Raw genomic sequence first — 18,677 nt, forward strand, 5'->3', positions numbered from 1 at the left:
CTCGAACATCATTCCAACCCGCACTGTCTTCTTGACATTTGACAAAGTTCAACTCCCATCAAAAATCAAAGCAGGCTATGAGATAATTTCCGTTCGCCCTTATGTCCCAAACCCTACGCGTTGCTATCGATGTCAGCGGTTCAATCACACCAGCCAGTCCTGTTCCAATCCGGCCAAATGTGTTACGTGTGGCAAGGATGCCCATGAGGGTGCTTGTCCACCTCCATCCCCACACTGCATCAACTGTATGGGTGACCACGCTGCTTCCTCTCGAGATTGCCCCGTTTTTAAGGATGAAAAGCTCATCCAGGAAATAAGAGTGAAGGAAAAGGTGTCGACCTTTGCTGCTCGAAAGTTAATCGCCAGTCGACAGCCCACCGTGCCTCAGAAAGGAAAATACAGCACTGTCCTTGCTTCTCCTCGGCCAACAAAGGAGGCGGCCACGCAGACTTGCAATCTCACATTTAGTACCACGGTCGTCAGATCGGCCAGCGCAAAGATCGCCCGTTCAACCTCACCACTTTCGCCTGCCCACTCTATGGCTCACCCTTCGTCGGGTTCTGCTAAATCTCGAGCCCAAAAGTCAGACGCCAAGTCTTCGAAAAAAGAGCATTCTCGTGAAGAGTTTTTACGTACTGCAACTTCACAACCATCGGTTCCTCCTTTATCTAAACATCATACCTCCAAGAAGGCTACGAAGAAACACAGTTCCTCTCCTTCTCCGCCAAGGCGTGTCCCAACTACAGCACCACCTGGCGGAAATCGCCCTCGGCCATCTTCCGTGTCGCCGAGGCGCACTGCTGTTGGCCGGTCAACTGGCCGATCGTTGGTGGCAGGAGCTGCTCCTGACCAACCTATGGATCAGGATCTTCTGCCTTCGACTGAATGCCATTCCATGCTGTCGGTCGCAAGCTCTGAGCAGTCGTTGAGTTGACAGCACCCTTGGTCACGTTTCTCCATTTTCTGTTCACCCTATGTCCATTATCCACTGGAATATCCGCGGCATTTGCGCCAATCGGGATGAATTGTCGATCCTCTTACGATCCTACTCGCCGGTCATCTTCTGTCTTCAGGAAACAAAGCTGCGTCCCCATGACCGCTTTGTTCTCCCTCATTTTCAGTCCGTCCGATATGACCTCCCCTCTGTTGAAGGCACTCCAGCCCATGGAGGACTCATGATTCTGCTCCATGATACTCTCCATTATCACCCAATCCCCTTAAACAGTTCCTTCCAAGCTGTCGCCGTCCGTCTTTCCCTTTCTGGATACACGTTCTCTCTATGTACGGTATACATTCCATCGTCTACACCACTGGCACGAGCTGATCTCCTTCATCTTCTTGATCAGCTTCCACCCCCCTATTTGCTGGTTGGGGACTTCAATGCCCACCACCCGCTTTGGGGATCTCCACATCCTTGTCCACGTGGCTCACTATTGCTAGACGTCTTCCACCAAGCGGATCTAGTCTGCCTCAACACTGGGGTCCCCACGTTTTTGTCTGCCTCCACGGCAAATTTATCTCATTTGGACCTTGCGGTCGGTACTGTTCCGCTAGCCCGGCGCTTCGAATGGTTCGCCCTTGATGATACACACTCGAGTGACCACTTTCCATGTGTCCTTCGACTGCAGCCTCAACTGCCATATATGCGCTCGCGACGCTGGAAGTTTGCCCAAGCCGATTGGACACTTTTTTCGTCTCTAGCGACATTCGATGACCGTCGCTTTCCCAGCGTCGACGATGAGGGCACACATTTTACCGACGTTATTCTCACAGCTGCGGAACGTTCAATACCACGCACCTCCGAATTGCCCCGGTGCCCCCCAGTTCCTTGGTGGAACGAGGCATGCCGTGACGCAATACGTGAGCGGCGACGTGCTCTTCGCATTTTCCGTCACCATCCAACTTTGGCCAACTGTATCCGATATAAGCAGCTCCGTGCGCGTTGCCGTCGCGTCATCCGCGATAGCAAGAAGGCAAGCTGGCAATTCTTTATTAGCTCATTTAACACCTTCACTCCCTCCTCGGAAGTTTGGAGTCGGCTTCGACGGTTCTCAGGCGCGCCTAGTTTCTCCCCGGTCTCTGGGCTCACTGTCGCGCATGATACCTTAGTGGACCCCGTCGCAATTTCTAACTCATTGGGTCAGCACTTTGCTGAGATTTCGAGCTCTTCAAATTACCCGCCAGCGTTTCTCCCGAAGAAACGTGCAGCGGAAGTGCGACATCTTGCTTTCTCCTCTCAAAATCGCGAAAGCTACAATACTGTTTTCTCCATGCGCGAACTCCAACATGCACTCTCTTCTTCTCGCTCCTCCGCCCCAGGACCGGATGGTATCCATGTCCAAATGTTGCTGCATTTATCCACCCATAGTCTGCGTTTCCTCCTTCGCTTTTATAATCGAATTTGGACCGACAGTACCTTTCCCAGGCGATGGCGGGAAGCTATTGTCGTTCCCGTTCCGAAACCTGGAAAGGACAAACATCTCCCCTCTAGCTATCGCCCCATTTCTCTCACGAGTAGTGTCTGTAAAGTTTTGGAGCGTATGGTGAATTACCGTTTAGCTTGGTGGCTGGAATCCCGCAGTCTTTTAACACCAGCCCAATGCGGATTCCGACAACATCGTTCTGCCGTTGACCATCTTGTTGCTCTCTCCACTTATATCATGAACAATTTCCTCCGGAAACGCCAAACGGTAGCAATATTTTTTGATCTGGAGAGAGCATACGATACCTGTTGGAGGACAGGCATCCTCCGCACACTGTTCTCTTGGGGCTTTCGAGGCCGGCTGCCCCTTTTTCTTCGCGAATTTATGGCAGAGCGCACATTTAGGGTGCGGGTGAACACTACTCTATCCCGTATTTTCTCCCAAGAAAACGGGGTACCCCAGGGCTCCGTGCTGAGTGTTGTACTGTTTGCCATTGCCATTAATCCAATTATGGATTGTCTCCTTCCTGATGTCTCGGGCTCCCTCTTTGTGGACGATTTTGCGATCTACTACAGCTCTCAACGGACCAGCCTTCTTGAAAGACGTCTTCAAGGATGTCTCGATCGCCTCCACTCGTTGAGCATCGAAACCGGCTTCCGTTTCTCACCCAGTAAGACCGTTTGTGTTAATTTTTGGCGCCGTAAGGAGTTTCTTCCGCCCTCCTTACATCTAGGTCCTGTCAACCTTCCGTTTTCCGACGTCGCTAAATTCTTGGGTCTTATGTTTGACAGAAAACTGTGCTGGTCCTCCCACGTTTCCTATCTTTCGGCTCGCTGTCTGCGTTCCCTTAACACCCTCTGTGACCTGAATGGCACCTCTTGGGGAGCGGACCGAGTGGTCCTTCTCCGCCTCTATCGCGCCTTAGTGCGCTCGAAATTGGATTATGGAAGCATAGTCTACTCCTCTGCTCGGCCGTCTATTCTTCGGCGTCTCGACTCTATCCACCACCGTGGATTACGTTTAGTGTCTGGAGCTTTTTACACCAGCCCTGTGGAAAGCCTTTATGCTGAGACTGCTGAACCTCCGCTATCCAATCGGCGGGCAGTCCTTCTGAGTCGTTATGCTAGCCATTTGTCTTCCATGCCTGCTAATCCAGCCCATGACATTTTTTTCGACGCCTCCCTTGATGTCGGGTATGCAGGCCGCTCCTCCTCCCTACTACCCCCGGGAGTCCGCTTCCGTCAACTGCTCCATTCTCTTTCCTTCCGCTTTCCTAAAACCTTCTTGACAACTTGGGGTACAGCACCGCCTTGGCTCCGTCCCCGGATCGACTTGCTCAGAGACCTATGTCAATTTCCCAAGGATGGTACCCCTACACTTGTTTACCGTCGGGCATTTGCTGCTCTATGTGCACAAATGACGGAAGCCACATTTATTTACACCGATGGCTCGAAAACATCGTTAGGTGTAGGGAGTGCCTATATTGTTGGCGACACCCCAAATCACTTTCGGCTTCCCGACCAGTGTTCGGTTTATACTGCGGAGCTTTACGCTATTCTCCAGGCTGTCCACTACATCCGCCGCCATCAGCGGATACAGTACGTAATCTGCTCAGATTCTCTCAGCTCTCTCCTAAGTCTCCAAGCTCTTTACCCTGTGCACCCTCTGGTCCACCGGATTCAGGACTGTCTGCTGGGGGGCGTCTCAGTGGCGTTCCTCTGGCTCCCAGGACACGCTGGTATCTGTGGAAATGAGGCGGCCGATATAGCGGCCAAGGCTGCAGTCTCTCTTCCTCGGCCAGCTATTCAGTCTCTTCCGTTTACCGATCTACGGAGCGGTTTATGTCGCCAAGTTGCTCATTTATGGCATGCGCATTGGTCAACACTTCCCCATAATAAATTGCGGGAAGTGAAAGCCCTTCCTTGCGCATGGACCTCTTCCTCCCGATCGCGTCGTCGGGAGGAGGTAATTTTAGCTAGACTCCGGATAGGGCACTGTCTTTTTAGTCATCGACATCTTTTAAGCGGTGATCCTCCCCCACTCTGTCCCCACTGCTCTCAGCCGTGGACGGTCAGACACCTTTTAATTGAATGCCCCTATTTTAATCCGTTACGCTCCTGTCTACAGCTAACGCCGGATCTATCGTCGATTTTAGCAGATGACACGCGCTCAGCTGACCGCGTTCTACAGTTTATTAGTGACAGTGAAATGACGTCAGTCATTTGAAGCCTTTTTTTTGGGGGACAACCAACCCCTTTCTATAGTGGAATTTTAAGCATTCCTTCTGCCTTTAGTTTCTCAAATTTTATGACTTTGTTCCCATTGCTGCTGATTTTAAATTTCGTTTTTTTTCCTGTTTTCTACGTCACGGGCTGGGCGCTAATGACCATAGAAGTTTTGCGCCCTAAAACCACAAAAAAAAAAAAAAAAAAAAAAACGACTGGCAAGACTGTTTGGGATGTTTGTCAATATGGCCAACTCTACGTTCTAAATTTTTTCCTAACTGTGACAAGAGATGGTTGCTAATAGGAACTTTTATGAATTGTGAATCACATGCAGTATTCTCTTCACCATAAGAATAATACGAATGTAACCATTATGCCATTTATTCTTTCGTGTTTGCTGCTGTCTCATTTAAATCCTGTCTGCCTGATAAACTACTAAACTCGAGTGATACAACAGCAAATGCGGAAGAATATATCATGTCATGTTTATATTTGTGTTATTCTTATGCTGAATAGTGATACAGTCAGAAGTGAAGCACGGCAACTGACTAGATTTTTAAATCTAAGATGACTCTAATTTCTGTGCAGAATGTTATATACTCAAGAGGCCTCTGCAAAGATTTTCAAACATAGAAAAATTTTCGCTAAACTCTCGTTCAGAACATTTTCTATCATATGCAGTCTATTATTTGGTTCTTGTTGATCATTGTCACAGAAAGCAGCAGTGTAAGTAACAACAAATAGCAGTCTCTTGCCACTGTTTCGCTAATGATAAGATTCCTCTCTTTTATTATTATTATTATTTAATTGTAAGCGTTGGTAGCGCACACACAAGCAAGCCAAGCCGCAAGCGGCAACAGTTAACAAACACTCATTATCAGAATACGACAAACAATGCATGACACAGTGCAATAATGCATTTTCAGCTTAGAGTGACGTAAACGTCTATAACAAAGAGAACGGCACTTATCAGATCAGAGCAGAATAAGCAATTGATTTAAACCAGATGAAGCACGTGAAAAAGGAAGGGTACCCCTATAAATATGGGCGGAGCGCCTGATGCATAGCAGTGGCTACCTGGCAAAGCTTAACTGCTAAGCTTAAGACTCGAACCAAACTACTGTAGCTGTATCTTCATCCATTCGACCTAAATTGTGTCTCATGTTACAATGGACCAACTTTATTTCGTTTTGGAGGTGCGGTCTAAAACTTTTCTCTCCCCTTGAATTTAGAGTTTCAAATTTCAGGTGCGGCTTAGATTCGGGAAAGTTTTTTTCCTTGATTTCGAGTCTCATTTATCAAGTGCGGGTTGGATTTGAGTGCGGCTTAGATTAGAGTAAATACGGTAGGTGAAGCCTCCCATGGTGCATATGATGCAGATTTTGCATCAACAGAGGAAGAATTTAAATACCCTGAATCAGTCAACTGTGGTTAGTGAAGTCAAGTAATAAGCTCTATGAATCAAGAAAGTGCAGATAAATTACTAAAGCTATGGATGAATACTCTACAGCAAAACTGATCACACTCTTCAAAGTAGAAATTCCATCTTCAGAAGAAAATGAACCAAAGCACTCTTGCACCTCTTGCCTGGATTTGTTCACAAATATCAATTCAGCTGTTGAATATTGTGCATCCTACAGTGAAAAGGTGCAAGTTTTAACCATTATTCCAGAGACATTTTTAAACAAAACAATTTTGGACCACATTCCATCAGTATCAAAGTACATGGTAGACAAATCAAAAAATGTGAGGTCTGTCAAAGGAGTCTTTGGAAGACCAGATCCCTATTATGGACATCTTGTAGAAGCAGCTAAAGTTCAAATATTACAATCATTTTATCTAGAAGATAAATGGGACTGTTCTCACCAAAGTGCCAACAAAAAAGACACTATAACTAAAAAAATTGAAGGTCAAAAAGTACATGACTCGTAGCATTAAAGAAGCTTCTGCAATTTATGAGAACAGCTATACAACTTCACTTATTGGAAGATCAAAACTTTACGCACTACGACCCAAGTGGGTAGTTCCACATCGACGTAGTGATATGTTTGTGTGTACTGTGTGAATTTTGAACTTTGTGTGGTAACTCTGAAGAACTTACTGGAGCATGTGATATGACACCTCGATTGGCCATATGAAGTCATTAGTAGTCTGTGACTGAAAGTGAGAGACTTGTTTGTTTCAAGAATCTGGTGACTGTCCTGGAAAGGGAAGACTGTCTTTAGACACTTGGCCTGGAAGATGTAGCAGCCAACTCTGCAGAAATTACATATGCGACGTGGCAGGAAAATAAACTAATTAAGAAAACTGTTGCGTTTGACAGTTTCGTTGATGAACTTGGTAAGTGGTCAGTGAAAGAAATAACAACAACAACACATTGCAGAAGTGAAGGGGTGTGTACTGGCTGAAGAACTATGTTTGGTGCTTCACTGTGATTTTGCTGAGAACTAGTCTGAAATTCTTCCACAAGAAGTACCAGAATATCATTGGAGTAATGACCAGGTTTCAATTTTTACCGGATGACACATTTTCAAAACAAAACCACAAGTGTTGCAGTTATAAGTGATGACACAGGACATGACTCAGTACATGCTTTGCTAGCAATGCACAAAATTCCTCAACTGAAAACGGGGGCAAAGAAAATCATCATTATTTCTGATGGTGCTCCTAGCCATTTTAAAAATAGTTACCAGCTGTTTGAGTTGAGTAAGTCACTTGTGTCAACTGACTGGATATACAGTGCTACTGGTCATGGGAAGGGGCATTGTGATGATGTAGGCCTGATGAAGCACCATGCTACAAAACATAATCTTTCCAGACCAAATACAGCTGCGATTTAGAGTGCTGGGGATTTTATGAGAGTCATGAAATCTTACACATCCACAGCCCTCATTCTTTTGTCCAAAGAGGAAATTGAAGAATTCCATGAGTGGAAAAAAGAACAATTGTCCAAAAAAACTACTCCTGTGAAAGGAATTCAGAAAAACAGTTTTGGACTCAAAGTGATGGGTGAACTCATATTGCATGCACTTTAAAGAGCAGGAAAGAAGAAATTTTGTTCGTTCGGACAACATCTCAGAAACAGCAGATTCATAACCTGAGAAGTGGGATGTTTGTGGAGTGTATGTATGACTGTGACTGGAGGATTGCAGAGATTATAGACACCAGTTATGAGTTAAATGAAACTGTAGTGAACTTCATGCTACCACATGGACCAGCTGCTGGGTATAGGTTTCCAGCTGAAGGTCAGCAACAATGCAGTCAGTGCTTACTTGCTGTTCACAATGTTTTGAAGAGTGTAAGTTCTCCAGTTCCTATTGGTTCAACAGAAAGTCATCACTCTCTATCAAAGGAAGATACTAAAGCAGTGGAACACATTTTTAGTTCAATGACTGACTACTTTCAGTACGAAACAGAGTGCACCGAAGTTTTATAAATTGAAACCTTTAAGTCTTTGGACCTTTCACATATATTTTGGAACCATTTAAAATGCTTGAAAAATGAGTCTTTTACTCATCTTTCAAAACTAAAATTGTATTAAATAAGGCTGGGTTTTAATTTTTATGAGCCTGAGCCATACAGATTTTATGTATGGCAATAATTTCAGTTTTTTATAAGACATGTTCAACCTAAAAGTGGAAGCTCTCCTTTTCAGGTAATGTAGAACTATGTGGTACTAATCAACAGAAAAAAAAAAATCAAAATTGGCATTTTTGAAAAAAAAATCCATAAATTATTAAAAAAAGTTCAGAATGCTATAGTAAAAGAAATTTGACAGGTAAGTCCAAATGGAGGATTTATTTGTAATCATAAAGCAATTATTTTTCAAATAAAAATTCCAGCAAAATATTTAGAACTGTTCCAGAGATGCAGCATTTTTGAAAAATTTCCAAAATTCGCATCTTAAAAATGGTATGTGCAGTGTCATCTTTGGAGGGCTGTATCTTGGAGCAGATTTTTTTTTTTTTTTTTACTTTGGAGGGCTGTATCTTGGAGCACAATTTTTTTTTAGAGAAAAACAAAAAATATTTGTTCCTTACTTAGTCCTTCATTTTAACATATGCTAAATTCAATAACATCAGAGACTGTGAAGATAAGATTTTTTTCCTAGCCTGCCTGAATTGATACTTTAGTTACGTCAGTACCAACAAAATGTTATTTATTGTTCAATTAACACAAATCTAATGTTCTTCTGGTGTTCACTGCAAGTTGAGGTGCATGACCATACATGGAACAAACATTTGTATATTTCTTTTTTGTACAGTTTGCCAAAAAGTGTTATCAATATGAGAGATTTTTATATACTTCATGATGCCCAGTGTGACTCAGAAAGGTCAAGCAGCAGGGTGTTACATAAGGGGCATTCAAATGAAACCCAAACACAAGTGTAAAGGAATGGTAACAATATTATTAACTCAAAAATGCAGTTATACGCAGTACACATACTCAAAAATAGTCACCAATACTGTTGGCACATTTATCCCATTGTGGCACTAGCCAGACGATTCCATCCTTGAAGAAGCTAGTAGGCTGCTCTCAGATCCAGGCCTGAACCCAGTCATACACTTTGCCATCCATTACGAATCAATGTCCGTGAATAGCTTGTTTTAGAGGTCCAAACACACGAAAGTTGCACGGTGAAAGCTTGGGACTGTACGGCAGATGTTCCAGCGTTTCTCATAGAAATTGCTGCAATGTTGTCTTCACCGTATTTGTCATGTGTGGATGGGCATTATCATGCAGGATGATAACACCATTGGACAACATGCCTCGGTGTTTCGACTTGATTGCTCGTCTAAGGTTCTGTAAAGTGGCTTGATAATGCGGGGAATTGATGGTGGTACCCTCTTCCAGGAACTCTACATGCAGTGGGCCCTTGTGTTCAGAGGAGGAGGACATCATGACCTTACCAGACTGGTGTGCATGGCCTTTGATTTCTTTGGAGGTTGTGATGTCACATGTTTCCACTGCTTACTCTGACGCTTGCTTTCTACTTCAAAATGGTGACACCATGTTTCATCACCTGTGACGATGCGAAAGGCATATTCCTCCTCACGATAATGTTGCAGATGACTCAAAGACAGCACCATTTGAGTATTGCACTGTTGTGCGGTCAGTTGATGGGGAACCCACTGTGCACAGATTTTTCGAAGGTTCAAGTGTTGATGCATTATGGTGAGTGAGGTGCCCGTGTTAATACCCAGTAACTGATGGATCTCATCCATGATGATTCTGTGGTTGTCAAAGACTAAAGCATTCACTTCTGCGACCATTTCTGGTGTGATGACACAATGAGCCTGTCCAGGACGAGCATAGTCTTCCAGTGACTTACGCCCCTCAAGGAATCGTTTGTGCCATTCCACAACACTTGAATGACTCAGACTGTGCTTGCCATGCACAGCCTTCATCCGTTGATACATTTCTCAGCCTCCAACTCCCTCTGCCAGCAAAAATTGAATCACTCCTCATTGTTCCTGCTTACTCACCTGCATGTTCAGTAGTGGAAGATAACTTGTGTGACCACCTTCTCCTCGGTGTGAAACCACACTGGTGGTATGCAACATCTCAAACGGTGCACACGCGTCCATCTCTCTACTGATGGATGGCACCACCGTACCCGCAGTTAGGTGTTGCCACCTTACGTGTAAGGCAAAGGTAGACCCACTAATTAGGTTTCATTTGAATGAACCTTATATAAGATATGACCATAGGCAGGTTGTTGCTTCAGTATTCTTCCCTTTTCTAACTACCGATATATGAGAGTGTCTTTTAATCATTCCTGTATGCAACTTGACATGTCTTCTTTACAGTAAGTAGCAATCTGGTCTTCCTACATTGTTGACATTCCTACATGGATTTTCCATTGTTTAATATCATAAGTCAGTAAGTATAGTCTGTAAGAACCAAAATAAACATAGTATGTTCCAGTATATTGATGTGATAATTCAAAATATGCCACAATTTTGCCATGTGCAGGAACCACGTAAAAGGCGCTACCTTTCTATATGCTAAAGTCTAAGTACTGTATATTTATCATCCAGCATAAGAATATAGTTTTGTGAATTTTTTAATACCTGAAAATTATTATGGCCTTAAGAGGTGTTACCTGATTTTGAAACAGAAATAAATATTGAACAGGAGGATGTTTGCCAGTCAGCAACACATCACTTAATTATTCCAGCAAAGCATGCAGGAGGAATAATATACAGTTACAGTTAAGTGAGAAGTAAATCTACCACCAACCAAAATCTTCATTTGAATATTAGTGTGATACGTGGTTCTGTTGGAGGCTATAACAACCTCAACTCCATTATTCCAATTCTTAACTTCTTTGCTGCTAAAGACATGCTTGCCACAGGCCATGCCAAGGGCAGTGTCTCCCTAGCTCAAGCCAACTACATGCACCAGCCAGCTGGTACTGTGCTGTATATATTTTGAATGTACCTTGTGAGCCAAGTGTTGTAGAATCCAGTTCATCTGCATTCTTAGTGCATTCTGGCACAATAAATCATTCAAAAACAATTCACAAGGGAAATGAAGTGCTTGCTGGAACACACTTTAAATGCATTCGAATATATTTAGAGTACAAATAATATTAATTGTTCCGAGGCAAACTTTGATTACAAAATCTTTCCTTTACATCAGAATAATTTGATTAGAACATAAAGATATGAATCTGTATAATTTTTTATTAGCTGATGCAATGTAGGCTGTGTTTTTACTTGATTCATGGAATAGGTATGGCTGCATATGAAGAATGATGTCTGTCAGTTGCCAGCATACTACTTCATCTAGAGAGATGCCTAAATCTCAGAATATTTTAGTGTTTGAATATTTTTTTTGGTGTGTAGTGTTTTAATCATTTTCATGTTCCCAGACACCATTCATGGCCGAAAATCATGATACATGAATATAATTGTCTACAGTACATCGAAATAATTTTAGTGCATCTTAAGAAGATGAATATGTACAATTTCTGTTTTACCTGCACAATGTGTACTGTGCAGTTACATCATGAGCAAAGTTGATATAGATAGCATTTATGAACAGCAAGTCTGTTCCTTCCTAGTATACTTCATTTGACGACACACTCAGAAGTGAGGGAATTAATAGTTTAAATGCTTTTTACAATGTTCAGTGTGTATCGTCAGTCCTTATTTACATCAATTTTTGGGCTGAAAAAATCAGGGTACACAAACATAATCATTAGCTTCTCATTGGAATAATTTCATCCCATTTGTAAGTGATGAATATTTACAGTTCTTTTTTTAACTGGTGAAGTGAATCCTGTGCGTTTACTTCACATACAGTCCAGATATTTTTAAACTGGAAGTTTATTTGGTGCCAGCGTATTTCATCTAGTGGAAAGGCACTCCGAACTCAAGAACTTGCTACTATCTGAAGAGATGATGTTGGGAACTGTTTGAATATTTTTGACATCTATTGTAAATATTTTCCATTCCTCTGCAATAGTGAAGTTAAAAATTATATTTTTATAAGTGTCAATTAATTTCAACTATCAGGTTTAGTTCCTGATGATTAGTTATGTGCCCTTGCTTCCCAGAACTTGGAACAGCATCCAGACACAGCCTCGGTAAGTCATCCAAGCTACTGACATTCTACTGCTGCCTGGGGCACTGCTGTCCAACCACTATCCTACCCAGTGTGCTGCTCCTCATCAACTCCTCATAGCACCCTGACTCTGCCCAGCTAACCTTTTCAATTTGCTACATCTGCCTAAATTCTCTACCAGCACTTCACGAAATCTAGAGAGGAAACACTCCTGGAACACTGTTGTTAACCTTTCCACCAAAATCGTCAGTCCCACTGAAGGTTTGGTCCTATCCAAAGGCCTCATCTGCAGGCCTGCACCCAAATCTAATCTCCCCCTCCCGACCTAACCACCCCCTTGTCACCTTCCAGGAATTCCTTAGCTCAAACTTGGCCTTGCCATCCTTCCCCAAGTCCCTTTGTAAGAATACCAACCTTTTAGCAGAAGAAAGGGCAGTCGTACCCAGCCGAAAAACAGATCCTGATGTAATCATCCTCCCTGTAGTCAAAGGTTAAACCACTGTCATTATGAATCGCAGAGAACTACCAGGCAGAAGGCCTCTGCAAATTTTATGACTCCTCAATCTATAATCTGTGCTAGAGTGATCCATCCGAGAAATCCAACATAACCTCCAATCTATGCCTAATGAGTTAGGTCCTGCCCAGAACCTATCCCCTGAATGCATTTCTCTCCCATCCCTGTGACAGCCTGCGCGCGGGCGCGCGCGCGCGCGCGCGCACACACACACACACACACACACACACACACACACACACACACACACACACACTCTACATGCTCACCAAATTCCACAAACCAAACAATTGCCAACACTGAAAGAATTTTGACCCTCATTGACAAACACCTCCAGCCAATTACCCAAAATTGAGCCCCCACATCAAAGGTACCAACATTTTCTTCACCAAATTTTCACTATCCCCACCCCTTTACCTCTTGAGTCCTACTGCTTATTGCAGTTGATGCCACTATCCTATACACCAATGTCCCTCATGCCCTTGGTCTTGTCACTATTGGATGCTACCTCTCCCAATGTCCTTCAGACTCCAAACCCACTACGCCATCCACCTTTCTAACTTTATCCTAACACACAATTACTTCTCCTTTGAAGGGAGGTATACAAACAAATCCACAGCACAGTGGTGGCACCTGCATGACACCCTCCTATGCCAACCTGTTCATGAGCCTTCTGGGGGCAACCTTCTTAGACTCCTGAACCCCCTACACCCCTTGTCTTTTCAGGTTCACTGATGATATCTTCATGACTGGACACAGCCAAGACACCTTATCCTCATTCCTTCACAAACTCAACACCTTCTCTCCCATCCACTTCATGTGGTCCTTTTCAACACAGCATGCCACCTTCTGGATATTGACTATCTTCTCCCTGATGGTTCCATCCTCACCTCTGTTCACATTAAACTCACCAACAGCACCTGCATTTTTACAGCTGCCATCCTTTCAGCACCAAAGAATCACTCCCATACAGCCAGTCAACTCTGGGTCTGCGAATTTGTAGTGACAATAACTCCCTTTTGCAGTAAGCTGAAGGTCTCATAAAGCCGTCACAGGTAGGCACTATCCTCCAGACCTATTCCGCAAACAAATTTCCCATGATATGTTTCCATAACCCCCCCCCCCCCTCAAGAATCAGCTACAAAAGAGTACCCACTTTGTCACACAATACTACCCTGGACTGGGACAACTGGTCCACATGATTTTTCAGGGCTTTGATTATCGTGATGCCCTGAAATGAGGGACGTCATACCCAAGACCGTTAACACTCCTATGAAAGTGCTGTTAAATCACCCACCCAACCTCCACAGCATCTTAGTCCATCCTTGTGACACGCCCAATCTGAACCCCTCACCACAGGGATCATATCCCTGTGGAAGGCCCAGCTGCAAGACACACCAAATCCACTTGCCTAGCACTTCCTATTCCAATCCTTTCACAGGTTTTTACTACCCCATCAGAGGCTGGGCTACTTATGAAAGCAGCCATGTTATATACCAGCTCTGCTGCAGTGTTTGTACAACTTTTTATTTGTGCGACTACCAACCAGCTGTCCACTAGGGCAAATAACCACTGGCAAACTGTGGCCAAGATCAAAGTAGAGAACCTTGTGGCACAAAATGCAGCTGAACATAACAGGCTTGATTTCAATGACTGTTTCAGAACCCAAGCCATCTAGATCCTCTTCCCCACTAATAAAAATGGCAAAAAGCAAATGTATGAAAAGCAGAACATTCAGCATGGTAAGAAGTAATCTTTTAAGCCACTAAAATTTGAAATAAAAGTTTTAATTTTTTAAAAAGTGGTTTAAACTTTCTGACAGATTCAGTGTGCCAAACCAAACTGGAACTTCGAAACTTTAACTTTTGCAGAAGACTGAGATATCCGGGGCAACTCATGACCTGCCCTCACAGCTTCAGTTGTGTCAGTACCTCTCTTCTGCTTTCCAGTTTTGCAGAAGCTCTCGTGGATGTCTTGCAAGACTAGTGCTCCTGGAAGAAAGGATACTACAGAGAAATGGCTTAGCACAGCCTGGAGCATTTAAATGAGACATTGAGCAAACGCATCACAATATTTAAATCTGAAATCCAAATAGAATTGACCGTCTGTGTAGAAGTTGTCACTGGAATCACCAAAGTGTAAATATCAGAAGATGCTTTCCTCTGTGTGCAACGATTCCATTATACATATTCAACCCAGGACTTTACAGCACTGTAATACAATTTTAATATTAGGCAATCAGTGCTTGTATCCAGCTGTTGTAATAGCAGTAGAGGACCTGGGAAGGAGCATGATACAGTGATTTGTAACTAGTGGTGAAGCTCCCCGTCTACATCCTCACAGTTATGTAGTGTTGACGCTTTGAATTTATATTAGGATGCTAGGAACAGAAATAAGGAAAGATGGGAACAGGGGTGCAGATTGATGATGTGTCGATTTACGATCTGTTGTGTGCCAATAATCTGGAAAAAACCAAGGATAAGGCTGCCTGAAGCTTCCACTTTTGTGGATAGTGTAGTCATCACCACTCAATTGTAAAATATTTCATATGGTACTAATGTTCTGGCTTAGAGATATTTTAGATCAATGCATGCTGTTGTGAAACTCTTAATTTAAAGTAGTTGGAAAGATAGTAGACAAAGAAATAGAATTTTTGTGGTAAAGTTTGAGCAAGAGGATTGTAATAGTACATAAGAGTTGGAGGAGAGGGGAGGGGTAAAGTTGGGAAAACAAGATTGACTGGAAGGTTTCTAAAAGATTATTTGCATTTAGGAGGATTATATGTATTTATTTCATTAAAAAGTAAGCAAAGAACATAGAGGAATGTCTCAGAGTGGTAGTATGAGATGAACAATGAGATGTTGCATTAAAATGTCACAAAAAGAAGACAGAAAAAAAAATATTTACAGGCCAATATCCTTGCTACCAGTGTGTTCAAAGACATTTGCGTACCTATGTAGTAGCACTTTACAATACACACAATTTATCAGAATTGTAAGGTTGGCTTCAGGAAAGGACAAACAACAGAAAATAGTTTATTCTTTTGCATGTGAATCACTTACAGGGCTGAAGGATACAGTGAGAAAGGAGGCATGATCTTTGTTGTAGCAAAAATGTTATATGGGTATTGCATTCAGAAAGACGGAAGAAAATCAATGAATAATTTGAACACTGATTAAGAGATCTGGAATGGAATTTGGAAGCTACACTGAAAAATTATTAATGTAGATGTTAGCTTTGTAGATTCTGTTCATTGCTGATGAAACATGATTTGTATTAATAATATCACAAGTATTTTTATGGAGGTGGTATGGTACAGTTTTAATGAGCATTAAGAACGGCATTGTGCAACACACAGATGAAATGGTATATCGGGCCCAACCAGATGAAGATCTGATTCAAGACCAAAATCAATTGTCTCTAATAAAATATACTGTTACAGCTATTTTTTTGCATAATTCAGTTATTAACTATGATAAAAGTGTGCATTCTGCAAATTCTGGGCACTGCTGATGGGTATTGCCCAAAGTTGTAATACCTTTCCATCGATACTTGGGAACTTCAAATGAGATCCTTGCAAAATATAAATACTTGATTAATTTCTTGATAATTTACTTGTGTTTGCTATTTAGCATCATGTGAAGTGAAATATATGGTCTGATAAGACAATAAACAAACCATCCAGGAAGACACACTCGTCATACAAAATTCATAATTCTGGCAAGGAGTTGAAAGTGATAAAATACCAGATTAAAAGTAGTTTAATGGGTGTAAATTGTGTGCACTTTATCTAAGTCTACCTGTGCTAATTTTATTTTTTCTGTAATTAATTATATCAAGTCCTATGAGACTGTAGCAATTCATTGTTATTCATAGTTCTTTCAGAATAATTGGTATGAAATTTCACATTGTTAACCAAACAATTTAATGTTGTTGCTTTCAGAGCCTGTTTGGATACAACTGAATGTGGAGATTTGGAAAAGTGCAAAGTGTTGGGGGAATACAGTAAGACACAAGAGTTTTCAGTGCTCACAAAGTCTGATCTTCTCAATTACAGTATTAATGTGCACAATGATGGAAATACCCTTGAAGTTGTCAGCATGTGCTGTAAGTTAATTTTTCTCATTTTTATTTAAATTGGTGATACGCTTTGTAATTGCAAAGTTATTGAAATGTGCTTTCCAGAGTAAAAATTTGTTCCAACAGAAATAATTTGCCAATCAGAATAAAACAATGTACTAATATCAGTGGAAAGATAGTACTGTTTTCTGTCAGTTTACTTGAATGACACAATCACAACTTGCAGGTATTAGTAACATTGCTCTGTGGCTGCACAGGGTATGTACTCTGCTGTTTGAAAGAGCTTTAAAGTGTACCATACTGCATCTTGATGATTTTGTTTTTAATATATGAACTAAGCGGAAGATCACTTAAAGAAAATTCACTTTCAGCATGTAGCCAAGTCATTATACAATCTGATCTTTTCAGACCTATCCCATTTTCATCCTGTGTGAGCCTCTCCTTTCTTTTTGTGCTGCATAGTTTCTTGTGAGAGGCACTGGCTACATGAGTTATCTTCTGCCACAGTAAAGTGATGTTAGTGTAGGAGTTATCTTCAGTAAGACATCCCCAGTTTTTTCTAAGGGATTTGAGGATTTTAAAATGAGCTGTTCCTTTTATTTTTGCAGTGTACATTAACCAAGCCATTTTTTACTGTGTTGATAATCTCCTGATTTCAGATTTTGCACCAAATTGAAACCCAAAATTGATAGCAGTGAGATTTTTGGGGAAATTTTAAATATATATTGAAAAAACAGCTAATGGGAAATGGAGGTGGCATATTTGTTGCAGTAGACAAGAAACTCAAATCCACAGAGATAAAAATTGAAGCTGCATGTGAGATTGTTTGGGCAAGATAGTCAGGGGTGGGCATAAAAAATTGATTGGATCCTTCTGTTGCCCACCAGACTCATCTCCGGATGTAACTGAAGGCCATAGAGCAAACCTCCTGCACTAAAGTTCCCCAACCACATTGTAATCATCGGTGGAGGCTTTAATCATCCAACAATTAATTGGGAAAATTATAGTTTTGTTAGTGGTAGGTGTGATAAGATATCCTATGAAACATTACTAAATGCCTTCTCTGAAAACTACCTAGAACAGATAGTTAGGAACTCCACTCATGATAGAAATATATTGGATCTAATGGCAACAAATAGACATGACCTCTTTGAGGATGTCCACAATGAAACTGGTATCAGTGATCATGACATGGTTATGGCAGCAATGACTACCAAAGTACAAAGGACAACTAAACCAAGCAGAAAGATATACAGGGTGAGTCAAAAGTCTTTGGACACCATTATAAGTTGGAAGATTAAAGGGAAATTGAAATGTGGTGATGGGAACATAGGTTTGATGTGGGGCTGCAACTTTTGTAGTGAATTTCGTTCATGGCTGCCATCTTGAAATCTGCCATTTTGGATTCAAGACTTTTTTATGGGAAGGGGGGTGTATGACACATCAAATAACACTTGCTTGAGCTCTGGAATTGAGTGGTGTAATTTGTTTTTGTCTATCTTGTACGGTTTAGAAGTTATTAATGATCAAAGTTACCTGGAACAAAGAGAGACATGAGTCGGTATCAAGGTAACTTCGAACATTAATAACTTCTAAACTGTATAAGATAGACAAAAACAAATTGCACCACTCAATTCCAGAGCTCAAGCGAGTGTTATTTGATGTGTCATACACCCCCCTTCCCATAAAAAAAAGACTTGAATCCAAAATGGCGGCCATGAATGACATTCACTCCAAAAGTTGCGGCCCCAAGTCAAACCTATGTTCCCATCATCACATTTCAATTTTCCCTTTAATCTTCCAACTTATGAAGGTGTCAAGGACTTTTGACTCGCCCTGTATATGTTCGATAAACTAGATAAA

At 42.0% G+C, this 18,677-nt stretch overlaps 1 protein-coding gene across 1 annotated transcript in view; it reads left to right on the forward strand.

The window, feature by feature from the left end:
• Window positions 1–18,677, forward strand: part of LOC124787906 (tripeptidyl-peptidase 2) — a 281,148-nt gene that overhangs the window by 81,507 nt on the left and 180,964 nt on the right. Inside the window, exon 5 of the mRNA XM_047254886.1 lies at window positions 16,678–16,841. Coding sequence (XP_047110842.1) covers window positions 16,678–16,841 — 164 coding nt within the window. The remainder of the gene's footprint in view (window positions 1–16,677; window positions 16,842–18,677) is intronic.

The sequence above is a fragment of the Schistocerca piceifrons genome, chromosome 3 (genome assembly GCF_021461385.2).
Source record: "Schistocerca piceifrons isolate TAMUIC-IGC-003096 chromosome 3, iqSchPice1.1, whole genome shotgun sequence".
Lineage (NCBI taxonomy): Eukaryota > Metazoa > Arthropoda > Insecta > Orthoptera > Acrididae > Schistocerca > Schistocerca piceifrons.